This window comes from Ceratosolen solmsi, unplaced genomic scaffold (assembly GCF_000503995.2).
Source record: "Ceratosolen solmsi marchali unplaced genomic scaffold, CerSol_1.0 scaffold7, whole genome shotgun sequence".
Classification (NCBI taxonomy): Eukaryota; Metazoa; Arthropoda; class Insecta; order Hymenoptera; family Agaonidae; genus Ceratosolen; species Ceratosolen solmsi.
The window spans coordinates 17533366-17560200 of record NW_011948413.1 but is presented as its reverse complement, the minus strand read 5'-3'; the positions used below and the strand labels follow the sequence as shown (position 1 = coordinate 17560200).

The window sequence follows — 26835 nt, the reverse complement described above, 5'->3', positions numbered from 1 at the left end:
GCACTAGTACTCCGTCATGCTTTCGTAATCTTGTGCTCTTCCTGCGCTAGGATTAACGCGCAACACCTTGGGATCCTTCTGCACGCGTCCAAGACGTGGTGAAAACGAGCAAGCCTGCGACAGCAGACGAGGCGCGCGCAAGTACCGAAAGTCAGACAGAGAGACAGAGAGACAGAGAGACAGAGAGACAGAGAGAGAGAGAGAGAGAGAGAGAGAGTAATAGGCTGTACGGGAATGGATTGATCGAACTTAGTGCGCCGGCGTCGTCGACGCGTACCGGTGCACGTTGTGTGAGGGCTGCTCGTGTCGGTGTCAGTATCGTACACAGCCAAGCCCCGCATTTTCCTTCACACCACCTTGGTGTCGGTCATTATCTTGACAACCGAGGGCTCATATCATCGGCGCTCGATAATGATACGAGAAGCGATTCGGATGCAGTCGTGCAGCAAGATCGACCGGAGAATGAGCGAATATTCTATCTTGCCATTGAGATCGTCCCTCGGGAAGTGTGGCGGGGGGGGGGGGGCGAATGGAAAAGGGAGTTACAGAAATGTTAGCCGCTTCGAAATTTATGCGTTGATTTACATTGTACGACAGCAAAGAATTGTCATTATGTGGAGATGATATTGTGATTCGGGGGGGGGGGGGGGGGGGGGTGCGAATGGAAAAGGGAGTTACAGAAATGTTAGCCGCTTCGAAATTTATGCGTTGATTTACATTGTACGACAGCAAAGAATTGTCATTATGTGGAGATGATATTGTGATTCGCACAAATAGATCTCTTATAAGAGGCGTTACTTTAGGAATTGAAATGTCTGCATTATATGCTTGATGAATATTAGAATAGGATTACGAATTTCCATAGGCGTGGCTCTGAAAATATAAATCTTCGTGACTTGACCATTAAATACATGTGTGCTTATTTTATTTTATTATTATTATTTCTTTTTTTAGCTTCTAGGTAGAAATTTCAATATATTACATATTTGACTTTGAATGGGGATATTATAGTCAAATTATGAAAAACATACCGATCAATGTTAAAAATTAATGAGACATCGTCTCGTGGCTAGAATTACATTTTCTTTAATATTACGATTATTAAATAAATCCCTTATTCTCTACCGATTTTACCATTGTCGATCAATTTATCAACATACCTAAAATGTGATGTCGAGAAAGATTAAAACATATTAGTTTTGGATTGTATTATAAATTAATTGTACACACACACACACACACACACACACACACACACACACAAAAATATACTTTTTAATAGGCTTATACGTGTTTATTTACAAAATATAAAGATTTTAATTTTATTAATACTTCCATACATGCTCATGCTGGATGTTTATTGAAATGTCGCTCTGTTTTAACGAAATTGAAATATGAAAAGAACATTACATAAAGATGATTGTGTACACTATTAGAATACATGACCTGCGTATTTATAAGAAATTAAATTGATTTATTACTTATATAAATAATAACTGTATAATTACATTTTAAATCCACTAATGAATTTCGGCTTATTCTATAGTCATCATCTCGTCAATTTAATTCCTATATTATTTAGATTGTTCAGAGATAAAGTTTTTTGTCAAGAATTTCAATAAATAAAAGCATCCTTTTAAAATTATAAAACGCTACAGCACCTGTTCGTGACTTCCTTGATTGTTCACTGAAATAATAATCACAATGAAACTCTCACTTAATTAATTAACTAATGTTTTCTACTGTGTATCTCTTGAAAAAATACAGATGGGAAACTAGACTAGTTCAAATATTTCTTTCAATAGCACTTGATGCATATGCTGTTGAAAAGTATATTTATCTTAAGTGAAACAACACTACTTAATTTCTACAGTATTATGAATTGTAGAGTGAATGTAATCTCGATTCAAGTAAATATTTATTCAACGCATTCACTGCAGCTGATGTTAACGGAACAATCACTTAGGAATTAATAATTCCTCCCAGCAAAGTCAATTATCGAAGACAGCAATACATCAGCGCCGTCAATACGAAGAAATATATCGTGTCTGACAAATGAGATAACAGCTCGCTTATCTTTGCACTCGAGTCTCGTCGACACCGTCGCGGAGTCGAACTCGAGATCTTAGAAAAGTCCAGGCCTTAGGCTCAGCAGAGTGGAAGATAAATATAGAATGGTACATCGGGTGCCACGTGTGCGTGTGCGTGTGCGCCCATGTGTGTGAAGTCTCAGCAGCCATCGGCGAATCTCGAAATATACCGACGCAAAGACGCCGACCGGGCGTTATGTTATTATTACGATTGCGAGATGCAAAGCGCTGCGAAACAAAAAGCTTATCGGCAAAGATGTGAAAGCCATACGCGAGCATCGATGTAGACAAGTCCCTTAATAGTCGAGGGTATGTCGGGATTTTGGCAGTTAGTTGGCTGCATCGATATTTTAAGAAGACGCAAAGTGCTTGGGACTGAAAATTCAACATTCAAAGTGTCTCTGGACATCTGGACCGTAATGCAATCAAATTAAAAAAACTGCGAAAGTACGAAAAAGTTTTAGCGTTATTGCGTAAACAAGGTCAATGTATCCTGTTAAGGACCCACCAATTCATTGTTTTACTAACAGTAGTTGTAATTTATAAATAATGTTACAAGTGTTTACTAAGTTCTCGAACAAGAATGAACAACTTCTTATGCATTGAATATCTTATTATTTGCAAGCTAATGTAGTAATAAAATAGTAGAAAAACATATTTGGAAAGTTTATTCGATAAGAAAGTAATTTTCAGACCAACAATCTCTATAAGGAAAGTTCTCCTAAGAATGTTTTTGGCAATGAATTTTTTCAACAATTTGAAAAACATATAAATATGTATTTGAATGAGATAAAAAAAAAAATTATTTTCTTGTAAAATCTCACAAAGTTTAAAGTTCCATTATAGCAGGATTTGGTAGTTAAAATTATAAATTGGCAGAAATAATCGATTTCACATTTTTCATTCATGATAAATATTTTAAAGCATACGTAATTAAAATATATTTTTACTCTCGATAAACTATTATTATTTAGAAAAATTCATAAAAATTATCATTATTTTTTATTAAGTTATCCATAAATAATTCTATTTCTATTACGCACTAATGATTATTTAATTATAATATTTTCTCACAAATGCGTACGATAAAATCGATGTCGGGTAGATAAATCAATTAGTTTACACGACATCATACCTACTAAAAAGGCAAAATTAGAGAATTTTGAAAAGAGGTATTGACGTCTTCTTTGGTCAGTAATTCTCCTTCTCATCAAACTTTTATATTTTTTCATTGATATCTGGACAGATACATTGAACTAAATGTTGAAACTTTATAAATATATTTTGGTATTAATTCGCCATGCAGCAAACAATATTTTAAAACAAATGAAATAAGAAAACTTTCTAAATATTATATAATGACTTTTCAAATAACAAATTTTTCATTATTTAAATTGGTAATGATGTGTTTCATTTATAAAATTCTTAAAAAAATTGTTTTTAATGTATATCTGCCAGTTTTTTATAATATTAATAATAATGATATTTTTATGTAGTTATGTATATTCGTTTACATACATCATTATTTCATTAAAAATAATTGAATAATTTTAATATAATACAATTATTAAGTAATCCAATTAAACTTTTTATTACATCAGTACCATACGTATCTGCTTAATTAAATTAATTTGACTAAATAGTATATAATTATACATTATAAGTAATTATATTTTCTTCATTCATAAATAATTAAATGTATTTACTTATTCTATTAATTTACTTAATTAAAATTTTATAAACATTCACAATTATCCCATATAAAGTCATGTAACGCTAAGAAAAGTAGTGAAAAATAATGATTTACATAAAACGTATCGCAATTTTAATTATAATAAATATAAATAGCATGTATATAATATAAAATTATAACCGTTGTTTCTTGAAATTTATCGAAAAGGAATTTCCGCAGAAAAAGTAAAGATTGACTCAATAGTTATGATATCTATAATAAACAACTTAATATAGAAATTTGAATATTCTTATCGGATACAATCAATAATTTCTTAATGCGTTTAATGAATTTGCACACGAAATTTTAATTTTGATTACGAAAATTAAATTACATATTATAATTAATAAATTGAACATATTATTTATTTACGATACAATTTAACGACCATTTGGACATCATTTCGTATAATGTTAGTAAATGTATTTTATTAACGACCTAATGCATCACTTCATTATTTATACATAATAATTTTTAAATACAATAAATTTTTTAAATACAATTTATTTTCTCTTATCAATTATTTATAAAAATAGGATAAAATTAAAAGCAATATTATAATTTCTTGCAGGCGTCTAAAAATTAACAAATAATAATAAATTATGTTTTACCAGACATTATTAGTACTCGCCATTATTCTAAATTACCTTAACTTTATTATCATAAAGAAATCTGATAAATAAGAAAATTTTCATTTTTACGTTTAATAGTGAATGTTGTCTATACAGATAAGGAAGCTTTCAATCTCGATTAAAGGTCGTATGAGTGACGGTTGATTTCAAAGCGGAAATCACACGCTTAAGGCTAAGACACACCCTGTGTGCGTACGACACGTGATCGCCAATTTTCGTCACTTTCACTTTCAATAAAGTTTACTATTTGTCTTCTTAAGTTATTAATTGCTATTTTTCATTGTAAATCTATTTTTCAGATTAATTACCATGGAAAATTATAATTTATAAGTAATAACCACATACAGTGTTATTCAATTATGGAAATTATTGTTTTAAACATTGGAGAAATGAGTTGATAAGATTAATATAATAATAGTAGAAACAAGTCGATAATTGTACCTAAATGAATAATTTATGATAATGTTGTTTATTCGTAGTATAGAAATATTAGCAATTTGCAAGGAAACAAGAAAATTAGTATTTTTAATTTGAACTAGTAAAATTATATACTGCGTATGAATTTAATATTATCAAAACTTTCAATTTTATGGAAAATTGTAAGTATTCTTCACAAGTAATGTTTCAACGTATTTTAAAGTATTAAACTATTTATTTTTACCAGCTAAACGAATAAAATGTTTTTATGAAATATCTAACATATGCGTTGATATATTTAAATAACTAACTAGAACAATTAACATTTTCAAAAATATGTTAAAAAATAATTAACTATTAATTTTTCAATATCTTTATTTCATATTAATATATTATTCATATATACATATTAAAAATTTTATATTAAATTTTCATTTTTTAATTATATTTGAATATGTAATTAATTTTTTACTAATTTTTTTCACTTTGCGAATTCGATAAAAATTTACGGTAGTATATGAATATACATTAAATTACTTTAATTTAAAATTAATGTACATTGCACATTATTAATAATATTTTTTTTTATAATAGGATGCAAAATAGAGATATTTTCTTAGATTATTAACCGTGTTGAGTCTACATTATATTTAGAGCATAATAATTTAATCTATTAAGACTTCGGAAATTAAATTTGAATATAAAATTTAGAAATTTAATTTTCAGGCAGAAAATTTTTGTTCTAAAATATTTTCTACACAAAAATAAATAATTATAAATAAAAAAAAAAGACAGTTGAAAGGAAATTTTGTTCGAAAAAATGTTTAAGAACAATGTTCTTTTAAGTCGATATAAATCAAACATTAAAAACATACAATTTCTATTATAATAGAAAATTATTAAATATATTAGCATTTAATTACCGTTAAATTATAAATTTATACTTTTTAATATTTATTTAAAATAATAATAAATAATATGCTTGAATTTCGTGCAGGAATTGCATTTAATAGCTAAAGAAAGATTAGATAGTTTAGAGCACTAAAATAATTTTTCAAGTCATGATTGTATTAATATTTTATAAATATTTGTATTTTTGTTAGGGATATTTTATAAACACTTTATAAATCATGTAAAAGAATTCATTATAAAAGAAATTTGAATGAGCATTTTACTTTTTAAAATTTATATAAATTCTCATAGGTACTAATATTTCGAAATAATGTAAATAAATGGAAAATAATTTTGCCTTTAAATATTTTACAAATAAAGTAATTCTGTGATTATCAGAAATAATCCCGATCCTTCTGAATTATATTTTAACGAAAATTGACCTCCAACTTTCATTAATAATAATTTATTGAAAAGTTTCAAATTACTTATGTTCGTTTGAAAAAATCTACACAATAGCACATATTTAACAGCTTAGAATACATTATTTAATATTGGAGAAAAAATTATGACAAATTCTGTGTATACTATTCCGAGTTTTCCTATATTACACGTAAATAACTGGACAAGACAAATGCGGGTTAAAAACAGTTGTCCAATTTGTGCGCATCCGGAGAAAGTAAATTACAGAATAATTAGCGAAGCGGGAATGCGTGAGGCATGATTAACATTAAATAGCGGCGCCGTAAGAATCGCTGCTTTTCTAGATCGGGAATTACAAAATAATATACAATCGTTGACTACCAAACAACGAATGGTCGACGTACGAAGATGTTGGTGTGAATGAAAGTGCGCCGGCGAAAATATTTGACTTAAAAATTCCGTTGGCGTAAGGTAGCGTGACGAGCAATTGCACGCAGACTTTGTTTTTTCTCCTTTTTTGCATATTTCTCTTTGATATTATAATTCAATATGTTTCAATTGAACTGACTGGCATGCGAATTTTATATCAGATATTCCCCGACTATAACTAATAATGCCAATAATAATTAAATGAAAGAACAGAAACATTTATGTAAGGATATAAAATATGCTTTAATTGTTATTATATTATGTCATAAAAATTACACAATACGGTATTTATAATATTAAGCTGGTAAGTCTTTAAAAAATAGAATAAATTTATAGAAATGTGCAATCAATTTTTATATGGTATGAAATGTAATTCCATACATATTTCTTGTAAAGTTTGATATTATTCATTATCTATTATATGTGCTTGACGTATTATTTAATTGTAAATGGATTAATTAACCACAAACTGCATCATAAAGTCTTTTTACATTGGTTAAGATAAATTTAGATTTAGGAATTAGTATTATTAGTCAATTATAATGCTATGAAAGTTTATAATGAAATTCAGTTTTTGATACTTTTCGAAAACTATTGTAGTGTATTTTAATCGAATGAAGCTAGCCATTTTTAATATTAATGCGTACCGTTTTCCATTAATATCAAATGATTATTCGTTTAATAAGTTTTATATTTTTATGATTTGCATTCTTGTAAAAATAATCGTCAATGTTATTGGTAATAATTATAGTTAATAGAGTATTTGGTATAGGCTTTCGCTTTTTTTTTTTTTTTTTTTTTTTGTAATATAACGAAATTCAAATTAAAATTCATTTGAATGCAATAAAACTATAATACATTTATAAATAATTGATTGATCACAGCACACGCATATGAAAATAGTAAATTTTCATGTAATTTTGATAATTTGCTTTTGGATGTGTATAACAATTAGTGACAACTCAAGTTCCCTCATCATTATAACCGAAATGTTGTTAAATTTGACAATGATTGGAAGAAAATAAACTTCCAGCCCCGTTAAGCGGCCAGTTGTGTAAACAAAGAGAATGGCCATCTTTATTTTTAATTGCTCTAGCAATTTACGAGGGCCTGAAAAGAGTAAACGAGAACGACGCGAGTAGCTACGCTCTCTTTGTAAAAAAATTAAACAACAATCGCGCGGTATAGCATTGTACTGGTTCGCGTAGTCCACCAACCGTGAATGAACATAACAGTCATTTTACACACACCAAAGCTACGTGAGTACTTACGGCTATGCAGACGTATGCATGAACGTGTCAGGGACTGAGTTATCGCATTGATCACTGCTCGCAGAAACATCGAGAAATAAGATAGAGAGAGAGAGAGAATTAAATCACTTGGCGCTATTCTACTTTCTATTTATGGTTGTGAATTTACATCGTATATTGTTGAATATTGAAGAAGCAAATTCTCCTGCTTTCAGACCATTTCCGTATTCCATTAGAGCAATCCATTATCCGCAAGTCCATCAAAACAAGTCTAATGTAAAGGAGAAAGTTGGAAGATTTTGTACTTTATAGTTTTAATTAGTGTCTCTTCCGTTATGAAAAGTTGAGCTGTGGTATAGTTGAGCTATCTCAACATTAATATTAATAAATTTAAGAGTCGTAATAGTTCTTTAGGTGAAATATTCATACACATTTAATCTATACCAATTAACTTTTATCGTTCAAAATTTTCGGTTTTTTTTTTTTTTTCAAACTTTACAAGCAAAGTTTTATTCAAACTATCTATTGGCAAAATTAAGAAAGCAAGATCAAAGTAATGGATACTTTGAAAAATCAAAATTTTATTAATACAGCGTCAAATATATATAATCAAGCTACCAACAAAAATGATTTTTAATTTACCTTTGATTATTAATATCTTCGAATATTGATATAAGTTGCTGAATAATTTTATAGAGCAACAATATTATTACGAAACTTGTATTATTTATTTATTTTATTATTTAAAAAATTGTTACAAATATAATTTTTAGTGATCAAACGACGTATTATTAAAAAATTATAAAAGTAAAACTTTTTATTCTTATAAAATTAATACTCCTTATTTTCATAGTATTTGCGATCATTTTATTTGTAGTAATTCATTGATTAATCCCGAACGAATCAACAATTTCTTTTTTCTCTTTATTTAATATATTCTCGATTTAGCAGTAAATTTACATATGAAATGTTCCATTTTCTTACTTATTCTTCTAATAACAAAAGGATAATATTCGAACAATGATGAAGTCATTGAACTTCTTTGAACTTGCGGTTCACTACTACTGGTTATAATCAACTGGGTGCGTATCCATTATCTATAAACAGGAGGCCGTCAATGGCGGAATCCTATTCTATTCTATCGAACAACCAACTGCATGTTAACTAAATGCTTTACACAGCATTCATTCGCTTAAGAAATAATATTGAAGAGTGAAAGGTGGAGAAACTAATGGCAATCAGATTTTTCATCTCATTATTTCCAAATTATTTGAAAAAAAAATGTACAATTAATGAATGAAAAAAAAAAATTTTATATAATTGACGAATATACAATGATATACAATAACTTTAACTGAAATATTAAGATTTATAATATCAGTACGATAAGTTATAAATGTAATATAGGGATTGATAAATATATACATGAATATAATTAATTTTATACAATTATTACAGTATCAGTGGATATTCAAGTTTTTAGGTAACGAGTTTCGATAGAGCTAAAAGTATTAAATTAATTCTATCATTTTGATGAATTTTATGGTTCATTGTTTTATTTAAATGTTGAAGGATCGGTAAAAAACATTAATTTTATTCTTTAATGTATTGTTTTGCATATTATTATGACTTAATTTTATTAACGGACTATTAATATCATTATTGAACGATATATGCATATATACTTATTTATTTATTTATTTATTTTAAATAAAATCAAATTTTATTAAAATTCTACATTTTCGAAGCATTCAAGTATAATATGAACTTTTTCCTTCATAAAATTCCTTTTAGCATTAAATTAAATAGCTTCTTCATAATTATATTGTTCTACGGTGTTTTTTTTTATATTGAAATACGGATTTATTACATAAATTTCTTTTTATTATTAAACGCAAAATAATGTATATTTATTATTCAAAATTCTTTGACCATTCAACATTATGAGATTATTTTTTCACGAAGCAAGCTTAATTGCTTCTTTTGCTACTTATTCTAATAAAATATTGATCATTTAAAAGATATTTGTCGAATATACGAGCACATTTGTTCGAATATCAATTATTCACATTGATTTGAGAACGAGTACACGTGTATACTTATACGTATTTGTGTATACTTGTTTGTGCAACAAATTATTAATTACATTACGATTAGTACTATAAACGAATGTTTATCAGTGTAATTTATTATTAAATGCCATAGTTATACAAACGAATTATTAATAAAAGAGAAGCAATGTAATAGTCCTTTCATTTCTTTCGTTAATGAATTGTAAAAGATAGTTATTAAATTTTTTAATTAATAACAGCTGTCACAATTATTCATTTATAGATCTATATAAAGTAGAAATGTTATTGAAAAGTGAATGTTTAGATAAAACTGACGTACCTTTTCAGTTAAATAAATGGCGACTCAATTTTTACATACAGTCTATAATAATTTTTAAAATACTAGATAAATTTTTAATGAATAAACTACGGAAAATATTATGTGATCATAGATTGACAAATTAACAATTAATTGTAATTAAAAAATAAATTTGAAATTTTTTTTCTTTCTTAAGTTGTCAAAGAAAGATTTATTGATATTAGAGAAAATACTAATAATTTAATCATTCGTCATATTTATTCATTTCCTCATGATTTTCGTGACTGTGTAATTAAAACATTGAATAGAATATTAACCATTTTTATTAATATACGTATACAAGAGCATTAATTTTATATTTTCTATTATTTAAAAATATATAATTTAATACAAATAATTATTTGTAGAAGTAAATTGTTCAAACGGCACTTACAAACGATTATAAATAAATTTTTTAGGCTGGTATTTCATATTGCTGTACAATTTTTATCATAAGCTTCTATTTATAATATTGAAATTATCGACAATAATATTAAATCAATAGGAAATATTGCAAAGAGTATGAACATAAATATATATTATAAGCCATAACCAATGTATCCTACTTTCTGTATATAATTTCTAGGTATTTATTAGCAGCTGAATTTCATTTATTTTGTAGATTAAACAGTTTGACAGAGAAATTTTAGCCTTTCAATGTTTTTATTCACATCCATGAAGTACAAAGACTTTTAATTGACTGTACTTGATCACGGTCTTATCAACTACTATCACTCACCATTGAACGATAGATTTTTTTTCATCAATAGACAGGAGCTGAGGCCATTTTTACGGGAAGGGTGAAAGCGGGAGTGCATGATATACGTTACTTTTTGTTCGCAAAACTTTTGTAAAGAAGGTTATGAGATTTTTAAATAAAATTTTATTACATATTACTTGATAGTAATCAATTTAAGTGTATTAAAAATTAAGATTACGTTAAAATTAAAATTAAAAAAATTAAAATTAATTGTAACACAAATGTTTTATTAATCTATTATTAATATATGCACTTGATAAAAAATTTCTTTTTAATTCATAATAAATTTAATCGCTATAATTGCGAATACTAATAATTCATAAAAAATGTACAAAATCATAATTTAACGTGGAAAAATGTGATTTATTGATTAGATTCTAATATTAATTTTATTAAAATTCATTGTAATGATATTGATGCAATTATTTTAATTATTAATTAACCTAATATTAGGTATTTGTTGCTTATTGGCTTGCTAATTAACGATAAGAGTTATACATATATTTTCATTGAATGTCAGTATATTGTTATTAATGAATTGTATGACTTAGTTACGATACTTTTGTAGAAAAATTGTACACAAAACTAGAAGGTTCAATAATTGATTTTCTTAAATTGGTGTTATTACAAGGTAAAAACGAAGGAAGTAATTTAGAAAAAAAAGAAAGCCATTAAAAGGAAAATTATAATGCAAAAACAAATACCCATATTACTATAAGACTAAAATCCATAATAAAATAAAATTTCCGATGAAACTTTCATAGGACTATTTAAAGTTTACAGTAAGTAAGCACAGAAATATAGATTATTCTACGGATGGACGTTATAATAAACACCCTGTTTTTCACCATCCTTACCCACTGGATGGTTTACTACATATTTCATTGCTTTTTCATTGAATAACGGATTCGATATGGCGGTTGCAACTTGGAGTAAAGGTGCACGATATCTGGATCGCAGTAAAACAAGAATGCGGATTCGATTTAAATTAACTAATGATACGACACAAATGCATAATATATGAGTAACGAGAAGATTAAACCGAAAGGACGTCGAGAGTGAATATACAATTAGTTTTTAAACCTAAAAGATTAGTGTAATGTAGTATATAAGATATGCAAATTGTTTTCCTCAATGATTAAGTTGCTTTATATCTCAGTATTTTCAATCTAACTGTGCAAATAAATCTGAAATCGAATTTTCATTAGTAATAAGAGTGTAATAATATACTTCAACTGTTCATAATTATATTTCCAAATTTTGTATAAGAAACATAGCTCAGAGTATACGTGAAAGTTCTTAATTTACCCAGATTATTTAGTCAGAGAATCACTCAAACTATTTTATACATGATTCATAGCTTAATAGGGCATTGTTGCCTATTTAATTTAAAAAAGTTTCTCCGATAATTCATATGAGAGTTATTAAAATTTTATTAAAATTACAAAGAATATCATTTAAATAATAATGTTCCACTTCGACTTTAGAGATTGACATAAAAGAGACTATTACTATCTGATAATAATTAAATATATTTCTATTATTAATACTTTCATATGGAACTCTTGTCCTACATATATTTCTATTAAAAATAAGTAATATTTTAATAAGTTTTACTTGTATGATCTTTCTATACAAAGTATGTAAAGGTAATAATCATACTTAATGTGAAGGTAGACAAGAATATTTATGTCGTCAATCATTATAATAATTCATTTTATAGAATATATTGTGGGGGGGTGGGGGGGGGTGGGGGGGGGGGGGGGGGGGGGGGGAGTTCAATGTTTAGGAAACAAGCATCGATAAATAGTCTCATTGAGAAAGGCTCGAGTTCACATTTAATTATTTTACACAATTAAGATGAAAATTTAGTAAATTAAAATTTATATTTATGATTGCAGTTATATAATGTAAATATTACTGTGAAGAGAGTGAAAGAGAGAGAGAGAGAGAGAGAGAGAGAGAGAGAGATATTGAGAGGGAGATATATATCTACTTGAAAATTTCAATTTTATTACTGTACTATAGTACAGTATTTGTCGAAAAATTTGTCAAAATAACGATTAAATGACTTTATCAATCGTAACTAAATTTTCATGAATTATTTTATTTAATATTCTCTTCGTAAATCGTTCATAAAATAAATTAATTAATGTGTATATTTATTTCATATAATAATTAGTAAATATTCATACAATAAAATTGTAAGCGTATGTTTTTGAATAAAATAAAAAAATGCAAAAAATTATTACAAAAATTGAACGACACAAGTTATAAAAAGAAATACATTTTTTGTTAAATTAACCGTTATGCTTTTTACTTTGTAGTCATTAGAAAATCTTTTAATATGCTATTTATATAAGGAAAGATTGTTATATAAAATTTGAAAAATATTTCTGCTGCTTAAAAAATTTTTTAAATTAAAATTTCTTTTGTTGTATCTTTTCTTTTGTAAGATAATGTAATAAATATTTTAAAATTATAATTACATATAAATTATGCTGGCAAATATACGTAATTTTATAAGCCGATATTTAAGACAAATCGGTTAAGTCGATGGTAATATAGTTAATCGAAATGAGCGCTATTGCATTTGCGAAAACTTGTGATCAATGTATAATGCATCAGTTGTGATAACCTTCACCAATCAATGTACTTTTAATCTCTTTAATGCTAAGAATATATGACCTCTTGGTAAATTATTTTCAAGCCCAGCAATATAAAATTTGCTTGTCATTGTTTCTTATCATTTCGTCGTTCCATCACTACACATAAACATGCATAAATACACATGCATACATAATATTTCACAAGTAAGAACATAGACACGAAATTCAGACGTGCACATATGAATAAATAAATAAAACAACTGTGATAAAACAGAGACGTAAGATTAAAAGGATACGTGAAAAAATGTGCAAGCAGTAATAAATGCATTGACATACATGAGGATAAATGATAAAAAAACTAACGAGAGCTTTACAGATAAAATGCCCCGAATAATTTTGATATCCAGAGGTACTTTAACTGATATACAAAATAAAAAATGTATATAAAATATATAAATAAATTAAGGTCGTTATTAACTTTTTTTGAAGCGAATTAGCAAGTAGAAAGTCATATTTTAGTTACTCCAAATCATATACGTATGATGTTAATTATTGAAATTATTGTAATATAATACAATAAGATCATAAAATTATGAATTGGTTAAATTTATTTCTAAAAATAAATTTAGCTTCGTATTCATTAAATTTTTTTGATATTCAGACTAATAAAAAAAAAGACTAATTTATTAAAAATGTAAAAATTTTAATTTAAATATAATAAAAAATACATATAATAATACATGCCGTGTAATAATTAACTTTCAATTAGTTAATGTCTAAAAGTTAAATTGATATAAAACCGGTTTAAATCAACTTAAATATGACTTTCTTTATTGTTGGAGTGTGGGTGAAACAGACAATTATTCTTAGGATTTAATCGAATCATCTTTCATTTTTCTAATATTATATGAATGCACACTTAGCAGAACATTGCTAAATAAACGATTCGAATCTTTGCTTTGGAACAAATTAAGTGCCGTATTGCAGCTCTCTAAATTTCATTAAAAGATGTAATAAGCTTTAATAAATAATTCGGTATTAGAGAAATACTACCTCCTCAATCATTTTAAGCTTAGGTCATGATTCTCGAAACATCCAATAAATGCAATCCAAAGCTTCCTGCTCTTTTGCTATGTGCGCCAGGATAAAAAAAAAATAAAAAAAAAATAAATGAAAGGAAAGCCCAAACGGAATGAGGGACGGCCAACGAATCAAACCTCGTCTCCGATCTTCCGTATGACGATTTCTCGTTTCTCGAGGTACGCCGTGGAAAATCCGTTAGATTGAACTGCAACGCGCGGATGTTCTCGAGTATAGAAAGGGAAAAAGAGCGCGTGAGAGGCCGCGTCATTAAACGACCTCGTTTGTACATTGTGTGAACCCGTAAAGGGGCACCTACGGCAGCCTAGACCCTGAGCGTCGCCATTTTTTTTTTTTTTTTTTTTTTTTTTTTTTTTTTTTATAGAATCGATGGTCATTTTACGTATTCACACTCGCATAGGTGTTATCGACATCGGCGGACTATTATCCTCGTAATATTTTTCGTATATTCCAACATCATAATTTTTCAAATCAAACGTCGAGTCACTATTCTTTAAAAGCTTTTCCCAATAGAATAGTATAAGTAATGGTACTGATTATTTCAATTGCATTTTATTTTAGTTTGATGGATATGTTTAGTATTGTAAAATAAAAATGGATACGCTCATGATAAGAGTGGCAATGATTGCGGTACGATTATTTATTAATAAGATGGAATTGCTTTAGCTAGTTATCAAAAATCTAATTTTGTATTATTTCAGAAAAAATTTCGAATGAATAAAAATATCGACGATTAACCTCTCCATAAATGTTGACGTATTTATATTTGTTATTTCTACTTATTACGTTATTTATACTTTTTATTTGCCATCGAGAATTTAGAACTACATTGAAATTACAGTACATTTATTATAATTCACGTTTTATGAAAGAAACACTGTATCCTGAAATTTTTAATTATTTTGGCTTTTAGATATCTGATATTTAAGTCCATTATACGTATAATAAAGAAAAAATGTGCTATCTATTTTTTTAATGATATGAATATTTTTTTATATGATTGTATGATTATGATTTATATTAAAATTTAGGATATCATTATAATAATAGTCATGCTAAAAATATGAAAATTTTATATAAGTAAAGTGTGATATATTATTACATTATATAATTGCATAATAAAATGAATTAAAATATCATTCGATGAGTTCATTGTTTCAGTTTCATGAAGCTTAACGGCTGAATCATTTGTTCGATCGGTTACTCGATTAGTAGGTTTCATGTTGAATTTTTTAATTTTTTAAAATAGTTATTTCAGTGTATTAGCAACAAAATTATTCTATATATATTTCATTAATAATATATTATTCGGATATATAATTACATAGATTTTTGTCTAATTTTATTACGATTTAATAAAAAATTGCAAAGTATTTCTTACTACCTGCTTTGCTTCCCATATTCTTTAAAAAACTTACTAATTCATTCAATACTTAGATTAAATTCATTTTCCAAGATATAAAAGGAAAAATTTGTTGTAACGGTTTATACATTCGTACCACACAGTTAATTAACTTATGTCTTTGCAATTACAATATAATTAAAATTCGTACAGCACTTGGACGATAAATATATATATATATATATATATATATATATATATACACTATTTTATATGTAAAATTGTTACACCATTTGTTGTAAAAAAAAAAGCGTTTTCACATCATTCAAAAATATGACATATCTAGTAATCCACGAGTGCAAATAGCCCCTAGAAACATATAAATTATAGATCTACGACATATAGCCAGAGGGTACCGGTTTTCCTTTGCAACCTGCAATAAATATGTTCTATGCCTACACGTAACCTGCGGATAGTGACTGTTATTTATCATAACGGTTTTTCGCTTCACGTATTTTTCTGTATGTTTTTAAGAAGCTCCACCAATCAATGAATTTTTATATTGTCAAACGTGAGCTTGCCAAGTTTTATCGACCATTGAAATATAAATTATGAATGTGTATTAGGTTTACGAAGATACAATTATAACACTATTGCTACTGTAAATATATAATATGTCTGATAGGGCAATGAATCTATTATTACGGTACTATATTCATTGCAAATTAAATAAAAAATTTCAATTATAAATAAGATTAAAATCCTTTAATTTATTTTATTCAATTATAGAAAATAAATGTTATTCAAGTGCTTTATTAATTAACACTCCTTCAAACTGTTAGTAATTATATTTAAATACATACAAACATCAAATATATTGTAAATTGATTGCTTATTTGTTAACGATAACCAACCATATATAATAATAATAATAGTTTAATTGTTAAATCTTAATATCACAATATCTGTATCGATACAATTACAATACAATTCTAAAATTTTAATTAACAATCTATATGAAATTCACCATAGAATCAAAATCATTACACATCTGTTACGATAATTTTTAGTAACATTAAACAAATTAAAAAATAGAAACATCACGTTACCGATTATATAATTGTCAATATTTTCAATTAGCCCATAAAATATACTACAAATGACTCTTCTTGAATCAACATAATCAGTATAAAGGGCGATGGGAGGAGGAGGAGGAAATCCCGTGCCCTTGTGTATGCATGAATGAAAAAAGTAAAGTACAATTGTATACGCGTTTAACGAATAATCGTGGTGAAAAGGAGTGAAATAAGTGACGAAGGATTTCCATTTGCTTTTTATAGGTCGTGGTCGGTGACATTCCATTTTTACGGTGAAATTTGTGCTGGAAATTCGCCGGTTAACCGGCATACTTCAACTATTCGAGCAAGTGAGCACAATTACGAATACTCGCTTTTTCGTGATATAAATTAAATGATATGATATTATTGTTAGATGCAATGGATTTGACTTCTATACTTCGTGAGAAAAATGGGAAATGGACTTTATGTAATGTAAGAGAATGTTTATGTAAAAGCACATCTTAGTAAGTTTATATATATGTTTATGTATATAAAGCCATGTAATGGTTCCAGTTTAATGGGTAACATTATATAATAATGATAACTTTATTTCAACATAAATTCTTGTGAGATCAGCTAGATTTTCTCATATTAAATATGAGCATTGTAAATATATTGGCATTGTAATCTCGTGAAAGTTCGCCTGGTATTCTATAAACATTCTTGTTCTTTCTTCGTATTATTTATTTAATATCGTATACTAATATTTATACTTGCGTGAAAAGAAATCTAACATATATTTAACATGGATATTAAAAATTGTTTTTTAATTGAAAAGCTTGTGCCATAATTATTATTTTATGCAATTTATAAATCTTTAATAAGTTAACAATGCAGTTCGTGGGCACGTATAATTACGCATACTCGAAGAATTCGAGCGACCGCCTAAGTATTTAACGCGAGCGTATGGCAGTACGCGATGGAAAAAAAGAACGTAACGTTAAGTGGCCGTGGAGAAGTTGCAATGAAGGTGTTGCACAGATTCCTCGAGAGAAAATCTTGAAAAACTGGACTTGTATAAATGTGAGTAATGTCGTCTCTTGCTATAGGTAAACTAGTCAGCTTGCCAATCCGACAAATAAGCTAATACGTTCTTTGTTTTTCTAAAAAAAAGTTCGTTAATGAAAAATACCTTGTTAAAATACCATGTCCGTAAAAGTAATTGCATACGTACTATCAAAAGAGAATAATTGATCATATCTAAATATATATTAGGCCCTGACTTGTTGTTTTGAGTTAAATTTTTTATGTATTTCTATAATGTTCGATGACCTTTAATTATTCTAATGAATTTCAAATTTATCTACATAGTATAAGGAATAATAAATTTATCTTCGTAATAAAGAATCAGATATTATTAATATTTTTTTTATGATCAATTCTTATTTTTTAATTTTAAATTTCTTTTTTTAATCAGTACTGTTTTATTAATTAAGATAAAATATGCATTGTTTATATTTATATTTGGATATAAATATTGTAATAAAAATATTTTTAAATATTATAATACTTGTATACTTACTATATATTTTGCCTACAAGTTTATGTTTTACGTAAAGTAAAAGCGTTAAATCACCAATAAATGTAGGTGTATATTCAATGTTCTACAAATTTATTTCACAATAACAAATAACAACTAATCAGATGAAGATATTAAGAATAGAAGTATAGAAGTATAGAAGAAATAACAGGGGATGAGTTTCTGAATAATGAGCTGTTAGTTGATCTACATTCCTGACTTATAACATCCCTTATGTCGATATATCGAATTATCCTTGTCATGCTCTGTCAATTTAGATACTCTTCCCTCAACCGAATCAAAGTAAACTTTTTCTTTAACGATCATGTATTGAATCGAATCATAGAATAGTTTTATCTATACTATAAATACTTTTGAAATATCGTAATACATTTCCTTGACATTGTTAATAATAAATACATTTTTACGATTAAATATGCCATTTGAATGGTAAATTTTAAATGCATACAAACATATAATGAATATTTTAATTTTAACAGTATTAATACAAAAAAAAAAAAAAAAAAAAAAAAAACTATCCGAGTATTTAAAATCAATTCATTCTAAAGTTTGAATCAGCAAAGTGAGCAATCAGCAACGTATTAAAAGGAACTTTCTTGTTTAATTATTTTAAAAATTTATTGTTCGTCAAATTTTAGTATCTACCTTAACCCAAATAAATTCGCAGAGTAACACTAAATGAATGCCCAGGCCGATCAAAGCGCTAAAGCCGACGATTATCTGTCTGTTGACGCAAGCATCGAAGCATAGACTCGCACTCTCCCGAAATAGCTCTGGCACTAAGATTAAACTGATTAAATGCTTTGTAAAAAGAAAAATGGAACAATGCGAATGGACGAGAAGGAAGGGAAAAACGCGGAGGTCGAACTGCCGGTAAAAGGGTGGGGTAGTCCAGGGAAGGGAAGCAATGGCTGAACCACGTCGAATTTACGAGGAGTGAAAGAAGAAGGAAAGTTTAACGAGAAACTTTGCAGTATGTAAGTATACTACGAAGCTAAGGCGTATACGTTTCGAGAGTTCGCGAATGTGTGCACGATCGAGCCTCTTTTTATGTCGCGGTGTCTTTATACTTTTTGATATAATAGCCTTGAAATAAGAGATATTTGAAGGCTTGTAGGAGTGAAAATGCCGGAGCCGGAAAATGCATGTGAGCACTTATTTCCCTAACCGGCGATGAAATAAATATTTTTTAATTTGAAAATGCAATATGTTTTTTTTGTATCAATGTCTTTTTCTGTAATTGAGTTTGCAAATATAATGATTTTCAGGTTTTTAGGAAGCATTTTCATTCCACCCCCCCCCCCCCATCAACCAATTTTATCGATAAAATTACAAGTTTACCAATACAATATTAAGTTAAATAAACAATTACTTTTGGCGAAATTTTGTGCTAATGCCTGGATGTGATTACATAAAGCATAAAGATTTTTGTTTTAAAAGAACTTACATTAGTGAAATAGAACGGTGTGAGATAATAATTTTAAAATTACTCCTACGCATAAGTGTCTATTAAAGTTAGTAATTTATTGCCTTTAATTAAACATTTGTATAATAGTAGAAAAAGTATTTGTAAAACGCTTCACATAATTATAAATAATATTTAATGAGAGGACATAGAAAAAGATACTTTACATTTCACACGAGCACGGTTATACTTCTTTTGCTTCCTTTTCACATTTTTAGATTGACAATGCAAGCATTGTGAGCCTTTGTTTATATCGCCATATTATATGACTGGCATGCAAGTTAGCTCCGATTTCATAAAAACACAATCTCTCTATTGTATGATTTTATGAAACTTACGAGTAGAAATCTCATGGAATGAATTAAATCCACCTGTTGCTAAGAAAATATAGATTTATTTCATTTCATTATTATATCGTTGTAGGATTGTATTAAATGAATATTCTGAATGTTTTTATACATGATGAAGAAAAATTATCATGAACTGTTGTACTTCTTAAATTTTATTATTAAACAAAATTTATATTATGTATATTTATCATATTTTTCTTTGGTTATTTAAAAAATATTTATAATATTTCATTATAATAATTATAATGATAATAATCATTGTAATTAATATGGATGAAAAGTATGAAAAAGCCTAAAGTCACTATTTTTAAATCGGTTGAAATTTTCTTTTCATCGTTATTTTTTCAACAGAATTAAATTTTATGAATTATCATTGATACATCATCATTCATTATGCTATAATTTTCAAGTGCATTTATCAGAATTTAACTTAATTTAAATAATTTAAAAATTTCGAACATTCGCACAAGTGATTCGTTATTGTAGGCAGAATAATGAACAAATGGAACAGGTGAGTGTTTGTTTGACAAAAGTTATTCTTTAAGAAAAGGAAGTTAAAATAGAGTGTGGACATAAGATATAGAAAGGCGTTTCTATATTTTCTAGACCTGAATTCTCTTAAAAAGCTTTTAATCGAACCGGATTTTCCTTCTTTTTTTCTCTCTTTCTCTCTCTCTCTCTCTCTATTTTAACTATAAATTTTGTTTATTATTATCTCAATTCGTGATTTCTTATTCCTTCATTTAATGATTTTGTAAGTTCCATGTAGAATTAATAATTTTAATTGGTCTTAATATAAATTTTAGTTTATTATATATTGTATATTTATAAATTTCTGAAACTCTTAAGATACTCTTACAAACTGAATATTATAGTAAATTTATTTATGCGATTGCCAAAAGTAAATATACACTCATATACATATACATTCAACAATATTATTTAAGTATTTATAATATACAAATTGCATTGAATTTAAATATCGCACAAGTAATAATTCATTCCATTATACATGTAATTATAACGTGTATGTAGTAATCGTAGTTTAAGTATTAATCTATATGAGTAGTTTAAACCATATGTTATAATAAATAAATATTAGTTAATAGACCATTCATTCGCATTTTAAAGAACTAATATAACTAATTATTATTTTATAATGTTGTCTCATTAAATATGAATGACTTTCCCAAGCTCTTAACTCACTAATATATCTGTCAAGTCATAAAGAAATACCATAATGTGCCATCATTGATGCATTATAGAACTTCACACTAGACAATGAAGTATGCAAATCTTGATTGATCAATAAATCATCTTTGAGGTCTAATACATGGCCTTAATATCTCTTCAGAAATTTCAAATAATGTGAATGCAAGTACTCAAAGTGAGAGTATCCCAATGACGGGCCCCTCGATCTCGATTCAAGATTGCGCCAATCTTGAAAATATTGTGGAGGAATCATACCTGCCTATCCTGTTATTATGAACCTTACAAATCCTAGTGCACAAACAAAATATGCAACTGATATGAGCCAATTATGCAGACGAAATAGTCGAGCAGATTGATACTTGCAACTCGTAACGTGAATGGCGCCGAGGACACCTAAGGTTAACGATCTTAAGTGGTACCGTATGCGCAAAACCGGCAGAGTTGTTGAATATAATCGAGTAAATTTAGTAAAGACGTTTGCGTTAAAAAAAAATATTGATTATTGTTTTCATGACTTTTGCTAATTCTGCTTTATTAGACTGAATTAGAATATAAATATTATGCAATGAAATACAACATCAGCAATACATTTATTAACCTGTGGTATGACTGTTTCGTAAATTTGCGTTTTCGTGTCATCTATTTCTTTATCACCCTACGTAAAATTTGAATAACGATAAAGGATCTGAATTTCGTTTAAATATTTATTATCTATTTCGAGAATTTTTTTCTTACAATTTTTATAATATAATTTCATGGAATGGGATAAAAATTTATTATGTAATATAAATTTATAAATACTGAATTCAATAAATAAATAATATTTTAGACGATGAGTTGCCAATATAGTAGAAATGTGATGTAAATTCTTAATGTTACGAGTGAATTAAAATTGTAAAAATATTCTCTACAACATAGCACAATTAATAAGCCAACCGATTTTGTTTGCATTGGCATGCATAACGATTACTTAATGAATTTAATTAAATAAATAAACATTATATTTTTTTGTTTTTCATTAAATAATATTTCAAATTACGTAATAGTAGTAATGAAAATATTTAAAAATTATTTCTTCACATATAGTATATTGTATAATCGGGAAATCAAATATTTGTGCGCTCGTAAAAAATATATTCGTTAAGCCAATTAATGTCTTTAATATTACATATATTAGTTAATCGAATACTCGTACTTCATTAAAAGTGAAAAGAAAGTGAAATAAACCCTGCATTCCGCATACATATGAGCATCGCTTGCCACCTACGTTTAGCACTCCTACGCACGCCCTCCAATGACTTTTCATCTCATGGATAAAATACCAAACAAGAATTGTTGATCTCGAGACATTGATGGCCTCGATGCGGCCGCCAATGTATGTCAATCTAACTTGACGTGCAAATTCAAAATACAAGTTATTTATCAAACTTTCATCTAGGACCCAAGGACCTTTCAATCGTTTGATATTACGTTAAAAAAAAATCAAACTATTCACTTGAATGCAATTTTTTGCTATTATAAATTACTTGCTTCTTTTTGTACTTTTTTTTTTTTTTTTTTTTTTTTTTTTTTTTTTTTTTTTTTTTTTTTGATGATGAATTTAAAAGAATTAATTGTGAGTATAAAATTTTTATATTTTCTTGACAAAAATAGCATTGTAATGTTTTTATAAAGATTTATATACTTTGTATTATTTTGTTGTAGAAAATAGATTTAAAGTATTATGCATATTATATTTGCATGAAAGTTTTTGATTCTTAACTTCCTTTTTAGCTTACCCAGAAATTTTATTTCAATAGATAATCAAGCATTGCACCTATTCATTATATACATCATATAATTAAAATTTTATAATATATTTACATATAAAGATTTTAAATTCATTGTATAAAAATATTAAAGCCTACTATTGATAATTAATTAGATATCTTATATAAAAATTAAATGATTTATGGCATTTGTGATCTAGTGATACGAAGGAACGAATTAGTACGACAACTTCCTAACCATAATTAAGAAGATTATCTTAATATAATAAATTTTTTATCATATAAATTAGAAATTTTAAATATCACTCACTAATCACAACTGCCGAAAAATTAAATACACTTGTTTAGATATTCAAATCCTAATTTCAATAATTCGAGCATTTATCATTTAATGTACTTACAATAATGAAATACTAAGGAATAACTAATAATCCCATAAGGATTTTTTACGAAACAATTATCATTTTTCAAGCGAAATAACGGATTATTTAAAACTTTATAATAAATAGTCAAATTATAAAACACGTTTAATATAATGTATTTTTTAGTACATATATTTCATATATTTCAACAAAACATACCATTGATTGAACAAAAATGTAACAAAAAGTTCTATTTGAAAATCGAATAATAATTGGAGCATCGGAAGAAATGACATATAATAATATTTTATTAAACCATGATTGCTTGTACGGTAAATAACGTCGGTGTAACTCAATCCTTTTTCGCCAGTCACAATAAAAGTTAATTTTTCAAAAGAACGTCGAGTAAGCAAGTATCCCAAGTGCAAAGTCATACAACTTGGAAAACCAAAAGAGCATAATTCAGTTGATTCAACAGAATAAACGAAGCAACAGGAAGTGTCTAGCCTGTCACGTCACTCTCCTCGCGTTCGCCGCTTCATCCTCGTTCGTTTCTCTCGCAAAAGGCAACCGAAGTAAAAAAGAGATGCGACTCACCTGATTCTTGGAGGGCTTCTTTTCCATAATGCGATAAGATGGCGAGTATCCGGATGCTGCGATGACGGCGCCCGCCTTACGAGACACGCATTGCCCCATATAGATCTGACGTTCTCAATTGAGCACAACCTACAGGAAAAGTTTTTTTTTCATCAATGATCATGTTCGTTGATCGATCGGATTGTCGATAGCGTTATGTATGCTTATGCTGTGTTTGTGTCAATAAATACTGTGCATGTTAATTAGTGCGAATTTTTTCAATATAATTAGACGCTTGAGTGACCTTTCTATGTGCGAGCATTAACGTATTTCTCGAATTAACATATTAGTATTAACAAAAAGATTATTTAATGATTAGGTATTTATTTGCTGCTTAAGCATAAGCGATTTTACAATTCTAATGTAATATCATTTTCCTTAATATCCCATAATCTAATTTTTAATACCTTTAAGGATTTTTTTTTATAATAATAAGCATATTTCATTAGGAACTCTAATTCTAATCTTCAATGAATTATTTAGAATAAATAATCAACACACATTTTTAATATTAAAAAAAAAACAGTCGTGTATAATAGTGAAACATCACCGAATCATTTATATAAATTATTTAAATTATTTAAATAAATTTAAAAATAATAAATGATAAATAATACTTATTCGAATACTTTAAGAAATAGAATAATATAAAATAATAAAGTAAATTCGTCATTATGTAATTAAACGAGCATTACCCACGATTATTTCCAAAATATAATTTACACTCTATATAGGAAAATAAAAAGAGATTAATCAAAATTTTCGTTATTTAAAAGAGGAATACATAGACCTTGGAAATTTATATGAATGTAAATTGCTTATTTCTAAAACCGAAACCAGAAATGAACGGAGGTGAAAGTAACTATTCTTAAATTACGGTTAGCGTCATAGAGGTGAGAACATAGAGGTTCAAGAGAAGTCGGTAGTCGTGAGTTATAAATGTAAAAAATAAATTAGTACATATAAATGTAGAGAGATCGTTGTGCAATTTGATATTATGATTATACACTGCTCATCCTAGTCATTCGTTCCATGTCGAGTCTTTAGAAAGTGATTTTATTTGAAAAAATAAAATAGAATATTTTATTTTAATCTATGCTTTTCAGATGTTGCTTAAAACATTAGCAATTACATTTGAAATAATTTTGTTCATCAAATTCAAATCATGTTCATCAAAAACAATCAAAAATCATCGAAAATAATATACTAATAAATATACTAATTGTAGTCCAGAAACTAAAAATAAGTATAGTTTATTTAAAGTTTAATTAAAGTTTACTGATTAAAATGCAGAAAAATACATTTAATAAAATAATTTTTAATTCTACAGATAAAAGCATATTTTTACAGACAGTTCCTTATAAATATACAATATCTCGTCCTTTTAAATGTAAAATATAAATATAATATAATTTATTAGTATAATTATTCGTTTTTTTAGATTCGTAAAATAAATTAAATCGATACAATTCTATAAATCAGAACGCTCTCCTTCACTTAATTATAAGTACTATGCAGTATTTTAATGAAACGTACTCAATGACAAAAATATGAAGATTGATTATTATCACATTAATCTTATAGAATATTATAATATATTTTATAAAATTATAATTATTATTTTTAATTAATATACAGAAATATAATGAATTTATTTATTCGTCACGCAGTATTCCGACTATTTTGACGTAAATATTAATATTTTATAGAGAAGTGAAAGTAGCAGAAATTAGTAATAAATCAAAATACGCATCACCTAACAAATAACTAATATTCTAATACATAGTCTAACATTAAATATAAATTATTAATTCAATTAATTAATTTTTTTATTATAAAACGCTAATTGTTTTTACCTTTCTTGTATTAGTTTGTGCATACATACATATATAAACTAGAATATATAAACTTAAATTATTATAATTTTGATCATTTAAAATAATCATTTATATCGATACGTCGGTGTAGGGGAATATTCCACATTTTACAATTTTTACAATTTTAATTACAAAAGAGTCGATGTTTGAATTTTGTCACCCTTGGAAAAATAATTTGTAATTTTATCATCGTTAATGCCTCTCAAAAATAAGGAAAAAGTATCTTCTTAAAAGCTTTCGCTACATGCCAAAACTTATCTCATTATAAATCTTCGTAACTAAACCTTCGCAGTCTTCAATTATCAAGCTGTATAAAATTGTAGCAAAACTATCATAATTCTCAATTAAGCCTTAAGTGTGGATTACAAGCATTTATAAAAAAAAAAAAAAAAAAAAAAAAAAAAACCGATTAGCAATAATA

General features: G+C 26.9%; 1 protein-coding gene across 2 annotated transcripts in view; it reads right to left on the bottom strand.

Moving 5' to 3' along the window:
* Window positions 1–26835, bottom strand: part of LOC105367587 (uncharacterized) — a 76274-nt gene that overhangs the window by 38417 nt on the left and 11022 nt on the right. For both annotated transcript variants that reach the window (XM_011506351.1, XM_011506352.1), the window contains one exon: window positions 24499–24627. In XM_011506351.1, the coding sequence (XP_011504653.1) occupies window positions 24499–24597 (99 nt within the window). In that variant the 5' untranslated portion in view covers window positions 24598–24627. The remainder of the gene's footprint in view (window positions 1–24498; window positions 24628–26835) is intronic.